Source organism: Oenanthe melanoleuca, chromosome 1 (assembly GCF_029582105.1).
Source record: "Oenanthe melanoleuca isolate GR-GAL-2019-014 chromosome 1, OMel1.0, whole genome shotgun sequence".
Classification (NCBI taxonomy): domain Eukaryota; kingdom Metazoa; phylum Chordata; class Aves; order Passeriformes; family Muscicapidae; genus Oenanthe; species Oenanthe melanoleuca.
In genome coordinates this window covers 103,540,984-103,557,446 of record NC_079333.1, presented here as the reverse complement: position 1 = coordinate 103,557,446, position 16,463 = coordinate 103,540,984, and the positions used below count along the sequence as shown (strand labels likewise).

The 16,463-nt window shown below is 45.1% G+C and overlaps 1 protein-coding gene across 1 annotated transcript in view; it reads right to left on the bottom strand.

The window, feature by feature from the left end:
• The window catches only part of LANCL3 (LanC like family member 3), a 36,261-nt gene extending 20,923 nt beyond the window's left edge, over positions 1–15,338 (bottom strand). Inside the window, exon 1 of the mRNA XM_056501941.1 lies at positions 14,734–15,338. Within this exon, the coding sequence (XP_056357916.1) occupies positions 14,734–15,279 (546 nt within the window). The 5' untranslated portion in view covers positions 15,280–15,338. The remainder of the gene's footprint in view (positions 1–14,733) is intronic.
• Positions 15,339–16,463: the final 1,125 nt, after the last annotated feature.

Sequence of the window (16,463 nt, the reverse complement as noted above, 5' to 3'; positions counted from 1 at the left end):
TTTTACCATCACAGTTGTCCTCCCTCAGTTGTAAAACTCTCCCTGCTACCCAAGGGAAAGGTCCTGAGGGTGTTCATCCCCTCTGATGGGGCATAACTGGCTCAACTAGGTGGTGTGAGAGGCAAGAAAGGCTCATAAACCACCAAGGACCCCCAAAGCACCCCCAGACTCATTTCTGAGGCTTTCCCCCAAAGAACTGAAAGCTCCCCCAACTGGGGAAGGTACCTGGGCATTCTCACCAAGCCTAAGCATACATGAACCCACTGAATTTTGTGTTTTGGAGGCTTCCCCCACTCCCCAGGCATCAAGACTGAGACCATCACTTTGACCAATAGACATCAAAGCTGCAACAATCAAGTCTCATTGCAGAATCCATTGGTGGGATATCTTTCTACTCTTAAGCTTTTTTTCTTTTCCCTCATACATTTACTTGAGTGTCATTTTCATGCTTCTATATTGCTATATTACTATAGATAATAATAACCAAAAGTATTATTTTATGGCCACATATCTGCTGTCATTTGTAACCAAACTGTTCCAAAATAAACCTTATATACATATTTGCAAACAACAACCATTCAGTATTGTTTCATTCTAATCTGCCCCAAGGAATCTCTTAACAAGAACCTAGGTTACTCTTGCCTTCAGGGATGGGTCACAACACTGCCAGATGTTGCAAGGCCAAGTCATAGAATCAACTCCCAGGACTTAGCCTATCAATTCTGGAAGAAAAATAAGCCCTTGTGTTTCAGAGCATAAAGTCAGTTTTTAAAAAAAGCAGGTTAGGCATGTTACAGACAACACATTTCAGCACCAATTTCCACAGACATTTGTGTAGCTGAGTCATCTAGCACTGGTACAAGACATTAAACCAGATGGAGCACTGGAAACAAATCTTGAAGGAAAAAGATTTGTTTATACACTATAGTGCTCCTCACTGCAATCAAGTGGAAGCATCCAACTGTCCATGCTGTGCTGTGTGTGAAACAGTTTGAAAACTGTTACTTAAACCTGTTGTGCAGTTACTGTGCCTCTGCCATGCTGCAAGTTTCTTCCCATGCTGTCACTTCAGGTGACAGAGTTTGGGGCACTTCCCCCAGGCACGCTCTGAAGAATGTTCAAGTATTAAACAGGAGTAATTTCAATCAGAGGTGCAGTAAGATGCTCCAGCCATCAGCACACTCTGCTGAGAGGCATCAGCTTAAATCACTGCACTGTGTCAGAAAAATGAAAGAGGTGAATTTGAATTACCAGGTCTGTGAAGAAATCTCAAGGTTATTGCATATAAAAAGGAAGACCCCCACTTGTACAGTAATTTCCTCAGTGCCCATTTGGTCTTAAAACCTGGGAGGTGACAAGAGGTGAACACATTCTGCCCTTGCTACTGGGAAAAGACACGGTGCCAAATTTGCTTTTACTGCCCAGCAGGTCAGACCCCCGGGGCTCTGTGAGAAGAGCACTTCCAGCAAACTGGGAGGGATGAGCTGGGTGGGATGTGCTCCCCAGCGGCAGCTTTACAGCCTCCTTTAGAGGATGTGGAGATGAGTTATGGCAGGTGAGATGGAGTGCAAACTGCCACTACCTGTGGGAAGACTGGAAGGAGCTGCATAAATACCATGGAGAAAAGAGAGCACTATAAATCTGTACCAGAGCTCCACAGATGGTGAGTGATGTAGCTGTTGGTTTATGAATTTTGGCATGGCCTGTATGGCCCCCAACACAGCACTCTCAGGATTTGCACACCTATCAAAAGATGCCCAGATTTCCAGGACTTAAATCAGGTGCCTTGGGCATTTAAACGTATCCAGCCTTATTCACCAGCCTGGGAAAGTCTGGACTACAAAACTTCTGATGTCTTGGCATCCTGGGTGAGTTTTAGGCACTGGAAAGGTCTGAGGAATCCCAGAGAGTGAATACATAATATCTCTGTTGGATAGTACAGCTGTGTAGGGAGTCCAAACTGGCACTGACCTGGTGGATGCCATGTTGTGATAATGAGAAATGAGAACTGGTTGTGGCTTTTCATTGATATTAGCTGTTCATTCCCACAGAGAATAAATGCAAAGGAAGTAAGGAGAATTTACATCAAAGTAAGTGTTGCATTCTGATGCACTCAGGCCCTGTCATGTCCAGCTTGCAATCTCAGTTTCTTCCTAGCATACAGGATAAGCATTACAGATATTTCTTCATAGGTACATGTGCTTACACTAAAAAATAAAAATAAACCTTGTTTTAGCTCATTTTTTAATCTCTTCAGCTGTTTTCATACTCTCCCTCTGCCTGTGCATAATGTCTGGCACTTGCTTCAGTTTACATGCCAAAGCAATTATTATCCAGATATCTGCCTCTTCTGGATCATTAATGAAGATAATAAATAAGGCTGGTTGCTACATCAGTTCCTTATTAGTACTTATGATTAGCTTTGCTTGTGGTCTTTCAGCCAACTCCAAATCCACAATGTCCCCATCCAAGCCAGCATGAATTAAGTTTTCCAAGATTATCTTTGACACTGCATCAAAAGACTTATTCAAATGAAAACAAATTATTGGCTACTTTCATCAGCCACTAATTTTATGATTCTGTTGTTTACAACAAGTGATCTTGCTTGTCTCAAAAGACTTCTTTATTCTGTCATGCTGCTTTATAAGCACAGTTCTACTATGCAGATCTTTATGAGGCATTTGACCCCTGGAAGTATGTCTAAATATTTGCTGCTGAGGCTAGCTGTGAAATTAGTTAAATGAGGTAAATGACACAACAGCATCATTCACAGGCTAACTGAGGCATAAATTAGTCACTTTAAAGCAGCACCTGCACTTCCTTCAAGTTGGGGGAATTCTAGAGAACTCCATGCTGGCATCACTCCACTTTTACTTTGTGTGATGATCTGCAATTTGTGCCATGCCAATAAGCCACTGAATAGAAATATCAACTTAAGCTACAGGAATAATGCTGACAATGTAATGCAGGAAAACCAGATGAAGGTGATCAAGTACTCTGAGTCATCTGAATTTTACTCTATCCTTAGTCTGTGCTAGCAGCCTGATGTAGTAAAAATCCTGATGTTTTGTATGTGGCTCCCAGAAACTTCAGGGCACATCGACAAGATGAAGCAAAAGACAGTAACAAAAGAGTTTCCAGCGGCATACAGGGACATTAGCATTGCCTGGAAATATGCCCACAACTCCAATACAATCCAAGTCATATTTCAAATACAGACAGTCACTTACAATTCAACACTGCCACATTTCAAGGGCAGAGTGAGAGTCATGGGATTTATCTGAGCAAGTGTGGAATACTCTTTAAAATGTAGCTGACTTGTAAGTAATGGGATTACTATCTGTACTTTTCTCCTAGTTGAAAGATTGCCATTTGGTACGATAATAGAATTAGGCAAATTTTATCAATCTTCCCTTTGTCCTACTTCTTCTCAGTTCTCAGTAAACCAAGCAGACTTTGGGAAAAAGAGACTGCTCTATCAGAAGGCACAGTTCAGATTACTCTAAGAGCTCAAACCTCACACAGCAAGAAGGAAGAATAAGAGCCTTGAGACAAATCACATCACTGCCAACAGTAATAAAGAAATATTCACAGCACTTGGCCATTAGCTTGCATGTAATTAACAGGAATTACTATTACTTCATGTTACAGATGACACAGAGTGCTCTGGGAGCACTCAGTGCCATCTTTTCTTTTGCTGGATTTATCATTTTACCTGATTGTTCTCTGCAGCCCCACAGGAGGAACTGAGCAAAGTGACACAGGAGGGCCCCACACAACTATTTCTGGACCCACAGATCACAAAGTGTGTTTTCCAAGGCAAGCTTGTTAAGTCAAAATACATGTATTTAAAACTTTTTACCACATGCCTTTCATACCCTATTTTGTGTGCTTAATATTCTGATGGCCCTGGAATTAAACAGCTTCACTTCAAGCACCCAGAAGGACACAAGTTGTCTGATGTCTGTCATGCAGAATCAGAAAGAGATTCCACAAAAATAATGACAGAAAAGAACTCCCTCATAGCGCCCATGCTTGAGGGGTGTCCTGGCCATCTGCAGACACTGGAAAGAATGCTTTATCATCCCCTGGCCCATAACTCAGCTTTCAGAAAAAGGCTTTGTCTTTTTCCCCAATGCATCCTTGGCTGCTCACACATCATACAGGACAGGGAACTCTCCTCCTCCACTGGCAAACAGCAGCCCGAGGTGTTTGATTAACATAGGCACTAGATAATGTTCCTGCAGTGCAGAGCCATAGGCACTTTTAGGGTATTATCTTCTTTCATGGGGCATGGTCCATCTCCTATCATCCAGGCATTTCACTAACAGGCACTCAGAGCTGCAGGGCTCTGAGACCCTTGAGAAGCCTTCGAGCTGCAGCACCCACTAAACCAGAGAAAAAAGAAATCTTTATACCAGAACTTTTCAGATCCACAGCCTTCCCAATTACCTGCCAGAAGCAGGAATGATTTTGTCAAACCTTAACATTTAGCTAAGAAGAGAAGGTTCTGCCCTTCCTTGAAACAGCAAAGACTGACATGAAGACCATGGTGCTCTGTGGTTCCTTCTGGACTTTGCTGCTTGCAACTGCAGAGAAAAAAATGGCAATCCTTCACCTATTCAAGGTACTGGAGGAAGTCAGAGGAGGTGGAATGGCATTGTGAACCTGCTTTTGGGGAAGAGAGGCAAAAGGAGCAGGAATTACTGTGTGTTTTCTATGTACTAACTCAGGGGTAGCTCAGCCTGTGTGGAGATTTCATGAATGTGGATAAACACTTGATAGGGGAGAGCAGAGGAGACACAGCCAGGCTCTTCCTAGCAGTGCCCACTGACAGAAGATTCTACCTAAATCTAAAAAGAAAGCCTTTTTACTGTGAGGGTGGCCAAGCACAGGAACAGGCTGCCCAGGAAAGGCACAGAGCAGAGATATTCAAAATCCACAACCCTGGGCAATCTGCTCAGAGCAGGGGGCTGGACCAGAGTATCTCCAGAGATGCTTTCCAGCTCATGCTTTGACTCTACAACTGAGCTAAATCCAAATCTGAGTTTGCTCATCCACTGTTCAGATAGACAGTGTGGATTTTATTCATTTAGAGACCCTAAGATTCAAGTCTGAGTTTGACTCAGCTTACCTGTGTGGTTTTTGTGGGTTTTTTTTAAATATTTGTTTTACCAAAATAACCTAGCAGTCTCACAGTGCTTAGAGAATGAAATCAAAACAGGACAAGTGCATTCACATTACAACTCTGTTTATATTTTGTCTTCTGGATGTGTAGCAGTTAAATGAGCATTATTTCCAGGCATTTTTGATGGCATAATAAAAAACATGTATGGATGAAAATTGCAGCCTGGTACAAGAAGGCTCATGATTGATTCAGCTCTGCCAGACCAAAAACAAACAAATCAATATTTATTTAAAGAGCCTGAACAAGTTTCTTTTTCTGTTCTACTGCTATTTTCCCTGGGTTCATATTTGACCAACTTAGCTCTGATCAAATTTAAACAGCTCCCTGTGGAATGTGTATCTTGCAGTCCACTGCTATTGTAACTGGAATTTTGACTACTTAATCACTGGCTTAGTCTTAAAAAACTAAAGCAAGTATAGCATTAGCCATTTCACAGATGGCAAAAAGAAGAGACAACACTGAGCTTTATCTTTACATTAGCAACTAAAGCAAATCACAAGAACAGACTAAATTTAACCTTCAGATACTTCAGATTTCACTTCTCCTTGATTTCTAACACGGACAAAATAATTGACTTAATACAGCCCTCTCAAATATATTGTTCCAAGTGTACTTCCACAGAACTCTTCTCACTTCACAGATGTCCCCTGGATATGTAATGGCACACCTCAAGTTACAATAACATATTCCCAGTTTTATTCAGGGAACAAAGGAAAAGAGATTCTTTAGTTGGCATTAATGACACAAAGCTCCTTCAGGTGAAGAAGCTTCTCATCTTGCATATCACAGCACAGTGTTCAATGATTCCCTGTCTCCACATGATCCCTACCTACTTCACTTCTTCAGAGACTTTTCCTAAGGAATACCTGTCCATGAGCTGCAGCTCATTAAAAGGCTGCTGGATAACAGCAGGTCATGAGCTGGAGGTGAGTCAGTGTCATGCTGGTGGGAGATGCAGACACCTTACTGAGCTGTGTACATGGAAAAAAGACCTGGAAGAAACAGAGTTATCTCTTTGCTAGGCTAGAAAGGCTTTTGCCAGAACCATGTGTCCAACTTTTGGCACTCTTCAGGAAAGGTTGGAGGGAGACTGTCAGAGTGCAATGGGAGTGACCAGAGATGTAGGAAACATGACACACATGGGAAGATTGGAAGGATTAGGATTGTTTAGAGAAGAAAAAGAAAAAAAAAACAGTCCTGAAATTATAATATAAAGAGCTTCTGCAGAGAGGAACAAAGTTTCTTGCTATTTCTCAATGGAGAGGACAAGGAAAATCAGGCTTAAATTACAGCAAAATTCAGATTAGCCATTAGGCTGGACTTGCTAACAGAACAGTGTGTCAGACACCCAGGGCAGACTGGGGACCCCTCATCACTGACTGGGGGTATGAAAAGCAAGTCAGGGAGGGGCTGCCAGGAATGACAGGCACAGATACACCTTCCTGTGGGCTAGATGGCAGCCTAAATTACCTCTCAAGGTCGCTGTCAGCTCTCTGATTGTGGCAGGGATATTACTTGGTTGTCAGGACTGAGCAGACAAACTGCAGAATGCCACACCTACCATATGGAATAAGCAATAATTTTCATCTTCCCATTCTGTACTGACCCACCAACACAGAGCTGCTTTGTCCTGGGCTATTTCTAGACCCAGGCCCACATTCTTTTAAAAGCAGCTTTCATTTCCTTGGTGCTGAAACCTAAATATGACCAGCACATCCTCAGTTTATAATCTTCAACCATGTTAACATTGTACCAATGAGGGATTGGAAGCAACCTGTGAAGAAGAATATTAGGCACATAAAATAACTAAATGCCTTGGACAGAGAGAAGGTGTATTTATCTGTCACATTTTTTTTCCTCCCAGATAATTCAGTGCTATCAGTCACTCATTCCATCTCACTCACAATCCACTATTCTTCAGCAAGAGATACCAAGCCATTAAAATGAAGAATTCAGGAATGCTGGTCTGCATATAAAAATAGATTTATGGTTCTTCTCTCAGACATCAAAATATACTGAGCTGAGAAATACCAAGTGACTCAGCCCAGCTTGGACTGCTATTAAAATACTTTTTGATCATGTTTGCCTAAAATGAAACAGCTATTTTAATTATTTTGCCTTGGTACTTCAGCTCACTGACTATCAATTGAAAACAAGCCTACAACATAGATAAGAAATAACTGGTTTTGACAGGATATTGTCCCTGAGCTCTGCTGTAATGGAGTGGACAGAAGGTTACACAACATCACTGGGTGCTTGATCTCATGCCTGTCAATGGTCAAAGAACCCCCTGCCATGACAGACACAGACAAAGACATATTTTGACAGATCATCCTATCAAAAATAATGACCTGATTGCATATATTGAATTCTGCTTCTTTAAAAAAGGGGTAGAATAGAGAAGCTGGGTGACAGCAGGACCATGGGACTTGCCCATTTTGACTGGATCCCTGATCCTCTCAACAGAGCTTCAATACTGCTCAGAGGCAAGGCTGAGAACCTGCTCTGCAATCTTCACACAGCCTGCCTGGTTGATTTTAAGACTGTCCAGCTGAATTAACAGAGAAAAGTAGGATCTACTGATTTAATGGAAGTGAGACAAAAGAAGAGGATCTTTTCTACACCTGTACCCTGCCAGTTGTGGTGCATAGCTGTGCTAAGTCTTTAAGTAAAAATCTAATGCTCTAACAATGTGTCTTAAATGGCTACAGAGCAACTTACAGCTTACTTTTATCTCTTCATTTATTTCAGTGCTGTAAAGTGCTGAGGATATTATACTTTTACAGAGTAATAGTTGTTAGCCTGGTGCTCTTTTCTTCCTCCCTGGAGCAGCTCAGTCCTTCATATTCCTGCTTCCTTAGCCTGGTACCAAAGTAAAATTTACTAACAGCATTGCTGCTTAGGCAATGATTTACAGTATTACATGCATGTAACAGGAAAATGCCATTGTCAAACGTACAGCAATGTTCATGAAAAAGCCTGCATTTGCTTCCAGACATCAGTATTGTCTCATAAAGAAAATATGGAATATAACACATAAAACTGTGCTCTGACTGTAAGCACTGGATGTGATGACAGCTATTTTTGTAAATGTAGGAGCATATGCAAAGAGAATATGGGGATGGAAGAGTGACAAACAAAAAACACGCAGACAAAAATAGTAATTTTCCTCAACAAAATGTAGCTTACTCCTCTGCCTGTCTTCTTCTCCCTAGTCTGTTTACTGTTCTATTGAACTTTTACTTTATTCTAAATTGAGTACATTGGCCATCAGATCTCCACCAGTCTGTCAAAGAATTTAGTTTTTAGATTTTAGTTTTAAATCTCCCCTGCTCTGGGGGCTACGTTATTTCTTGTATTTTGCCCTTCACCCTTGAGCCCTGCACCTTTCCATTTTTCTATTTTTGCCAGCAACAAATTCTTCCACTTTTAAAATAATTTTTAAATTGTCTCCCTCTTTGCCTCTCTGTTCAGCCTCTGTCAAATGTCTTTTTTCCCCATGCCTGTCTGCCTCTGCCTCCACACACTCCACCACATAAGCATGTTTGATATGCACACTCCTCCTTTCTGCTGTGTCATCCACTCTACCTGTGAGTTAACACAGTTAACTGTGGCTTTTGGTCCTGTGTAAGAATCAGGCCAAGAAATCACGAGGGGAAAGACTCAATGTCAAATATTGCTACCTGCAAGAACTCAGTATTGCAATAAAGTTCTTTGGTGTACACATAAAACACAACACACAAAAATCTGGAAAGCCAAGGCAATAGATTTAAAGAACCTGTGCCACCCAAATGACCCCCAGTAACTAAAGCTGTGACAAACAGCACTCCCAGCCCAGCCCTGCACCTCTCTGCACCTCAGAGAGATCCCCTGCTTCTCTGCTTCTGATGGCTCCAGATGCTTCCAGAGATTCAGTCACCAGACACACTCCACAGGTCCAACTGCCCAGCACCTTTCCACAAGCATGCCCTCATTTCAGCTCCTGTGCTGTGCTCTGCAGCTCCCACCTTCAAGCCAGAGGCAGCACTGCAGAGGGCAGGGACACTGCCTTGCACACCTCTGCTTGCAAGCAGCACCAACAAACTCCAAAGGGTGACCTCAAAGCTCTCCACGGGGACAACGAGGAAGGTGACTGAAGTGATAGAGTTTAAGAGTTAAATGCTGGCATATGAAATTCAAAGGAGTCAGGAGAAGGACGGGGAAGTAGAGATCTATTCTGGATACAAGTGATGCCTCTGCATAAATATATTTCCTTTTTTTTTGTTAAAATCTCTTATTATAACATCAGTATTACTGCTTGGGCTGCTTTTTCAGCAGAAAGATGCTGCTGGATAGGCACAGAGGTACAGAGATACAGCACTGCTCTTGTACAGAACTGTCTTTTTAATGCTACTCTTCAGCTATAAGCAGTTGAAATCCATATTTCTGCAGCAGAACACATAACATGTCACTAAACTTGTGTCAATCAAACCTCTAATTCCAGCAGGATCCAGTCTGCATTACGGTGCTTTTTTGCTGGCTGGTAAACAGTGCACTTGAAATTTAACATTTTCAACCTCTAGTTTTCTACTTTGAATCTACAACTGAATGTTCAGGGTCCACTGTGTTGAACTGAATCCAGCCATTATCAAGATGTCCCCATCTCCCAGTCTGAAGGCTGTTAAGATAAAAAGGATTCGCATTGCCTTGCTGAAGAGAAACGAAAATTCTGAAATGTACACCCAAATTATTTCAGATTACTTTAAAAAAATCCAGATGCAAAAACTTCTCTTTGTTTTACTTTTTACTTTAGAAAAACCCTGTTTTCAACTGCTGCTTTAAATTCATCAATTTAAGCAAACTAATGCAAAATTTATCCCATGTGTAATCTGGAAAACCATGGCTAGGAGAATGTACATTTAAAAGGGGAAGGCTAGGATCAAAAGATTTTATCTTTACTGTTAACTCATTTTAATCCTCTGGCAAAAAAAAGACATCCTGGCTGTGTAGTGGCCTGTGTGAACTGAAGTAATGAAATCAGCACAGTCCCAGCTAGCACCATGATATCTGACATTTAAAACACCACAACGTTTCACATAAACTGGCAAATTCTTCCACAGAGAGAAAGGACTTTAATGGCCACAGTGGAGAAATGAAATCTCACCTCAAAGGCCAACCCTCCCCTTTAAGGCACAGGTGAGATTAAAAGCCTGACACGGGGATTCTGCACTACAGCACGTGGAGGAGCATCAGTTTTGTGGGTATTTTGAAGATCTCCCTTCAAAGATCATTAATTTGTATGTCTTTCAGAAACACAATGGCCAGCATTAATACATCTATATTCCACATTAAAGAGTTGCAAATGAACATGTTCTGGGCAGCATTTGGGAAGATTGTTCCTCTCACACTTCCCAATCTTTTCTAAGATATTGAAAAAATAGAAAAAAGTTGAATACTCTTTAAACATTCACAGACTATCTGGAGGGAAGGCTCTAAGAAACCAGTAACATGATCTAGAATTGTCTAAGGAGGTGCAAGAAAATAGTTTTAATTCATTTGTATCTTCTCTCCCAGAGTATTATAAAATACACACTGGCTGGAACTATCAAGTTCCACCCCCTGCACATCCATCCATTCCACTGCCTTTTAAAATAAACCTGACACTTCCCTTGCTCTGGCACCCAGATCCCAGACATCCCACAGCGGTGCTATTCCTGCTTTCCACACACCAGGTGACTCCTTTCCTTGATTTGCACTCTCCTGAGGTCCAAGACAAAAGAGGCTCTGGGGACAGAGAGCAGCCAGGATAAGGATGGTTTTCAGTAGGGCCCCACACTAAATGAGGTCCTGCTAGAATGACCATGGCCCTTTCTGGGCAGGTCCTGACAGAATATCAGAACTGTGCACACTGACAGGATAACACCCCTGGAAATGCACACCAAGTCATGACCCAGCATTGCCTGGAAAAGGAAATGGAGATGCCCCTCTGCATCAGAGACAGGAATCTTAACCACTGTGGCATGAGAGAGCTTCTGCAGGCTCTCAGACTCCCCAGTGCCTCAGCCCCTGAGCAAACAGGTTTGGGTACCTTGCTGCCACAGTGTGCTGGGTCACCTTGTCACCCCTGCAACTGCAGCAAGCATTTCTCATGGGGTCCCCAAATCCTTTTAAAACCAGGGTCTCCAATGAAATCACAGCACCAGACTGTGCAAATGCTGCCCTGTCCCTACAGGGCACCACTGCTGTCTGTGCTGCTGCAACCCTGAGCCAGTGGAAGCCAGCCGAGCCCATCCACAGCCAGTTATTAAAAGATAACCCAAGCTGTGCTAAAAGGCAGCAGCATCTTTAGCAGATGGTAATACAAGGAGCCAGTTGAACTTGTGTACCTTTTCCTCTGTCATCTGACAGTTACATTGCCAGAAGGGAGTGCAACGACCGAGGCACACCATGCTCCATCAACCACGAAATGGGACAGAAGCACCACGGAGAAAAATCAAGGAGAGGATAAAATATCATCTGAACAGAGGGATGGGACCACCATTTTAATGGTCTTACTGCTGTTTGCTCAGGCAAACACAGGCTGAGTGAGGGTAATTAAAAGCAGGAGTGACAGATTTCCCCAAGGACACACAATGAACCAACGCTACAAGCATTAGAAAAAGATGTACTTAAGAGAGAATAAAATAATTTTTCCCCCTGAATGATGAAAACACAGCAGTTAAGGACAGCTAAAGTACATGCACCTTATACAAATGACACACTGCTTCTGCCAAAACTATATTTTACCTATCTGTCTGGGAAGCACTAACTGCAATATAATGGAAATTAAAGAAGGGATGAAAATAAACATCTTTCCTAATGCACAGTGCATCATGAAAGTCAAATCCTGTTAAGCCTTGACTGTTGAAGTAATCCTTACCCATGCAAAAAATCCCAATTAATTAATCAGGGAAAAATGCTGTATTAGCCTAAAAATCTGAAAACCAGCTGAATGCAAAAATGCCTTCTTCACATGAGGTCAGTATTATCCAAGAGACTGGATCCTTCAGGACAGTCCCTTAACTTCATGAAGAACATGTGGAGCTTAAAGACACCAGGACTCTTTAGCAAGGAATTGATGTATTGTGTCACAGCAGCTGAGCTAAACTCATGTTTGCTGAAATAAAGCTGTCTCCTTCCGTCCCTGCTTGGATTAAACAAAAAACAAACCCAAGACATAAATGATAAAATTCCCTCAAAATGCTTTTTTCAAGGACAAGTGATTTCTTGTATATAGGTCACCATTTGACTCCTTTAGAGGAAAAACCACGCGGGCAGCAGAGGCTGTGTTTCAACGTAAGGAATGGATTCCACTTTGTGCTGGAAATATTTGCACAATGTCCTCAAAAAAAAAAAAAAAAAAAAAAAAAAAAAAAAAGAAACAAGAAAAAAGAATGTGGGTAACAAGAAAACATGCTGCAATGAGCCATGTGAGGCTGTGCACAATCAAATTACAGGAGGTAGCATTTTCCAGCAGTTTGAATCACAAGATATTGCTTCTATTCTGGGATGTACCTGGCTTCAGTTTGACCTTGGGTAATAAATGACATGCACTCTCTCTGGGCATCCCTTTCTTCATTTGTTAAAAGATGCAGGGTTTGGTCTGGCAATGTACTAATTAAAGTAATTCTGTGCTAGGCTGGGAATATTTATCAAAGGACACAAATTTTGCTCTAGCAAATATGAGTATATGAGTACATATAGACTAGAAATCATAATTCTCCTCACAAAGCAGCAAAATATTTCAGTTGCAAGTTTTTTAAATCTTTGTTAAAATTAAAAATGTAATTTGACTTTATTAATGATTAAGGACATGCTTTGTTACTTGCACTATGCATTTAAAATTATGATGTATTTGATAGAAGAAATAATACTATAGAAGGATGTTAGGTTATCAATGAAAACATCAGCAAGGGGTCAAGGATATGTTTTATTGGCAAAATAGCAATTAACCCACCTGCTAAATAGATTCCACAGTAAGTGCATGCCTGTGCTTATCTGTGGGGATGTTTAACTCTTTACAGCTGCATTTAGTACAATTTTTCACCAAGCATGCAAACAGAGGAGAGCTCTCCCATTGCTCAGCTGCCTGTGAGAGGTGACTGCACCCACTCTCCCAGCTGCTCAGCAATTGCTCTCAGGGATGTAAGGAAAATGGAAAAAGCATTAAATAAAGCAGTAGAGTGCAGAGTGCCACCTCCTTCTGCTGGAATGCCAGGACATCATCATATGCACTGACATGGGTGCTGGACACACTCCCCCAGTGCAAACTGAACCAACAGGGAAGGCTTATTTTTCCATGAGAAACCATCCCTTCAGGCAGCCACTGCTGCACAATGGACTGTGATGTGCCTACAAAACTTTCCTGTCATGAGAAAGGCCATCAAGTGAAAATTTTGGTTATGTTATGGTTACGAATAACATAACCATGTTTATGGTTATGATTGTCAGACAATCCTGTCCACAAAACAGCACACTTGGTATGCTACTTGAAATGCTTAGTGTGGTTCCAAATTCTAGTTCAAGGCAATCACAGTATTTAACTGACTTAACATTCTTCCTGGCTTCTTTGGATACCCTCGAGCCTCCCGAGACCTCCATTAAGTGAATTTCCTCAGACTCCAATTGCAGTGACTGGTATTGGATGGGGCAGAGCCACTAGTTCTTACATCATTTATTTACTTATAAATAAATCTTGCTTCCCCCTCCTGGGAGGGAAGAAAGCCAGAAGCATATGAACTTGCAAATCAGTGATTAACAGAGGAAACACAGATTGGACCTGACAAGAGGACAGGGGAAAAAAATCTACCAACTGCCTGCTCAGATACCACACTCACCACTTAGTAACAATCACCACAGCAAACACATCAGTTGCAATAATTATTGTGCCATAATCAGTGGAAGCTCTGAATTGTCACCTGAATTGTACTGACAATGACAATGTCCTGGGGTAAAGTCCCGACTACTGAAACCAATACTATGTTGAACCATAACCACATCTCACACCTCCAACAAAAAATCCCTGCTCTCATTCATGAAAAGCACCAAAACAGACAGCCGATTCCGAAAGTCTGTATGGTGGGGTTAGCAAGACCAAATGCCTGTGAAAATCTGGTTCCTTGCTTACAAACTACAGCACAGCACCGCTTAGTATTGCAGGGTTCCTCACTGTTTCTTTTCTTACCCACTTCATTTTACGGAAATACTCTTGAAAAGCCCGGGATGGCTCCTGCTAGGTAATTCACCACCCGGCAACCAACAGCTGATGCTCTCGGCGTGCCCCGGGATGCAGCGCTCCACAGCCGGGACCCCATCCCGCTCCCTCTGGCCAGAGCCACATCTTTTCTCTCAAACGGGAGCGCTGAGGAGGAGCAGCTGCCAGGGAACTCGCTCCCCGGGGGCTCTGAGGCCGATCCCCGAAAGTGCAAGGCGCAGACAGCCGCGGCACCGCCGCATCCCTCCAGCACCGAGGGCTCCGTCCCGGCCCGGCAGCAGCACGGGAACCCATCCCGGGCGAGCCGCCTTACCTCCATGCCCAGCCGCTGCTTCAGCACCAGCGCGGCGCACAGGTACCCGGCGCGGCCCACGAACAGCTCGTCGGAGCCGCACTCGAGGAAGGAGAGCGGCGCGCACGCCTCGCTCAGCTCCCGGAACTTGCCCAGCGGCCGCGCGTACTCGGGCAGCCCCAGGGCGCGGTAGACCAGCGCGGCCACCGCGTACACGCCGGCGCCGCCCAGCAGGAAGGCGGCTCGGGTGTCGGCGTCGGCCTCGCCGCATCCCTCCTGGTAGCGCAGGCAGGCGTCCACGACGCGGCGGGCGGCCCGCAGGTACGAGTCCCGCGACGGCGCGAACAGCGGGCACTGCGCGACGTGGTACAGCATGTAGGCCACGCCGGCCGCGCCGCCGTACAGCCCGCCCGGGCAGCCGCGGGGGCCGCCCAGGGGCGGCAGCTCCCGCAGGATGCGCTCGATGGTGGCCGTCACCAGCGGCACCGCCGCCTCCCTGTCCGGCGCGGCCGCGGGGCTGCCCGGGTAGTCATCGAAGCGGTTGGCGAAGCAGCGCTGGCTCTCCATCCCCCGCCGGCGCGGCCGCTCTGCGCAGCGGGGAGCGGCGGGCGGGAGCTGCCGGCCGAGGGGGCGGAGGGAGCGCGGGGGAGGCGGGCGGCAGGCAGCGGAGAGGCGGGGAAGGGGCGCTCCCACCGCCCGCGGCTGCCGACGGGGCGGGCGAGGCGCCGCTGCCGAGGCGGGGGTGATGCCGGGGCGAGGGCGATGGGCGATGGGCGATGGGCGATGCCGACCGGGAGCGATTGGTGATACTGGCAGGGAGCGACGGGCGATGCCGTCCGGGAGCGATGAGCGATGCCGTCCGGGAGTGATGGGCGATACTGTCTGGGAGCGACGGGCGATGCCGGGGCGGGAGCGATGGGCGATGATATGCTGTCCGAGAGCGATGGGTGATGCCGGCCGGGAGCGGTGGGCGACGCTGTCCGGAAGCGACGGGCGATGCTGTCCAGGAGTGATGGGCGATGCCGTCCGAGAGCGATGGGCGATGCCGTCCGGGAGACCCGGCGGAGCCGGTCCGGGTCCGGCACAGCGCGTTCAGTGCCCGCCAGCGCCCCTCGCTCGCCGCCGCCGCAGCCCCACCGGCGCTCGGCGAGCGCTTCTCGCGGCCGCCCGGGGTGGCTGTGGCTGGACCGGATCTCCGGCCCGCCGGGCTGAGACACACGAGGGGCTGGCCCGGTTCTGGTATCCGGCCATGGGGCTCTTCCTTCACACGGGGAAGCCGATTAATTACCTATGCCCGACCCGTCTGTGCATCCCTGAGGAAAAGGGGTTAACTGGGTTTTCCATCCTCCCCGCCCTGCTGCTATCAGGTATGCTGCCATTTGGCTCAGGGATGAATGCTGGATCTGCTGGAGAGATCCAGGGGCTGGAAGGGTGGCCGGAGAGCTGCTGAGTTATTCCTGGCTGTGGAAGGGCCCTTCGGGGACTGCTGCAGCCAAAGCTGAAGGATGGAGCCAAATCCAAACGAGGGCAGCCCGGGGCCAATTTACATGGGAAGCTAAGCAAGTCCCTAGCAGACCAGCCGTGGCACAAGGCCATCTTTGGCCCCTTTCCTTCATGCATAAGCCAAGCAGAGCTTAGGAGGAACAGAAAATTTAGGTCAGTGAATAGAGTCCAGTTAAAAGAAAGAAAAGGAAAAAAAAAAAAAAAGCAAAATCTTGAAGTAGAGATTAAGAGCAGCTCTCTCATTATAC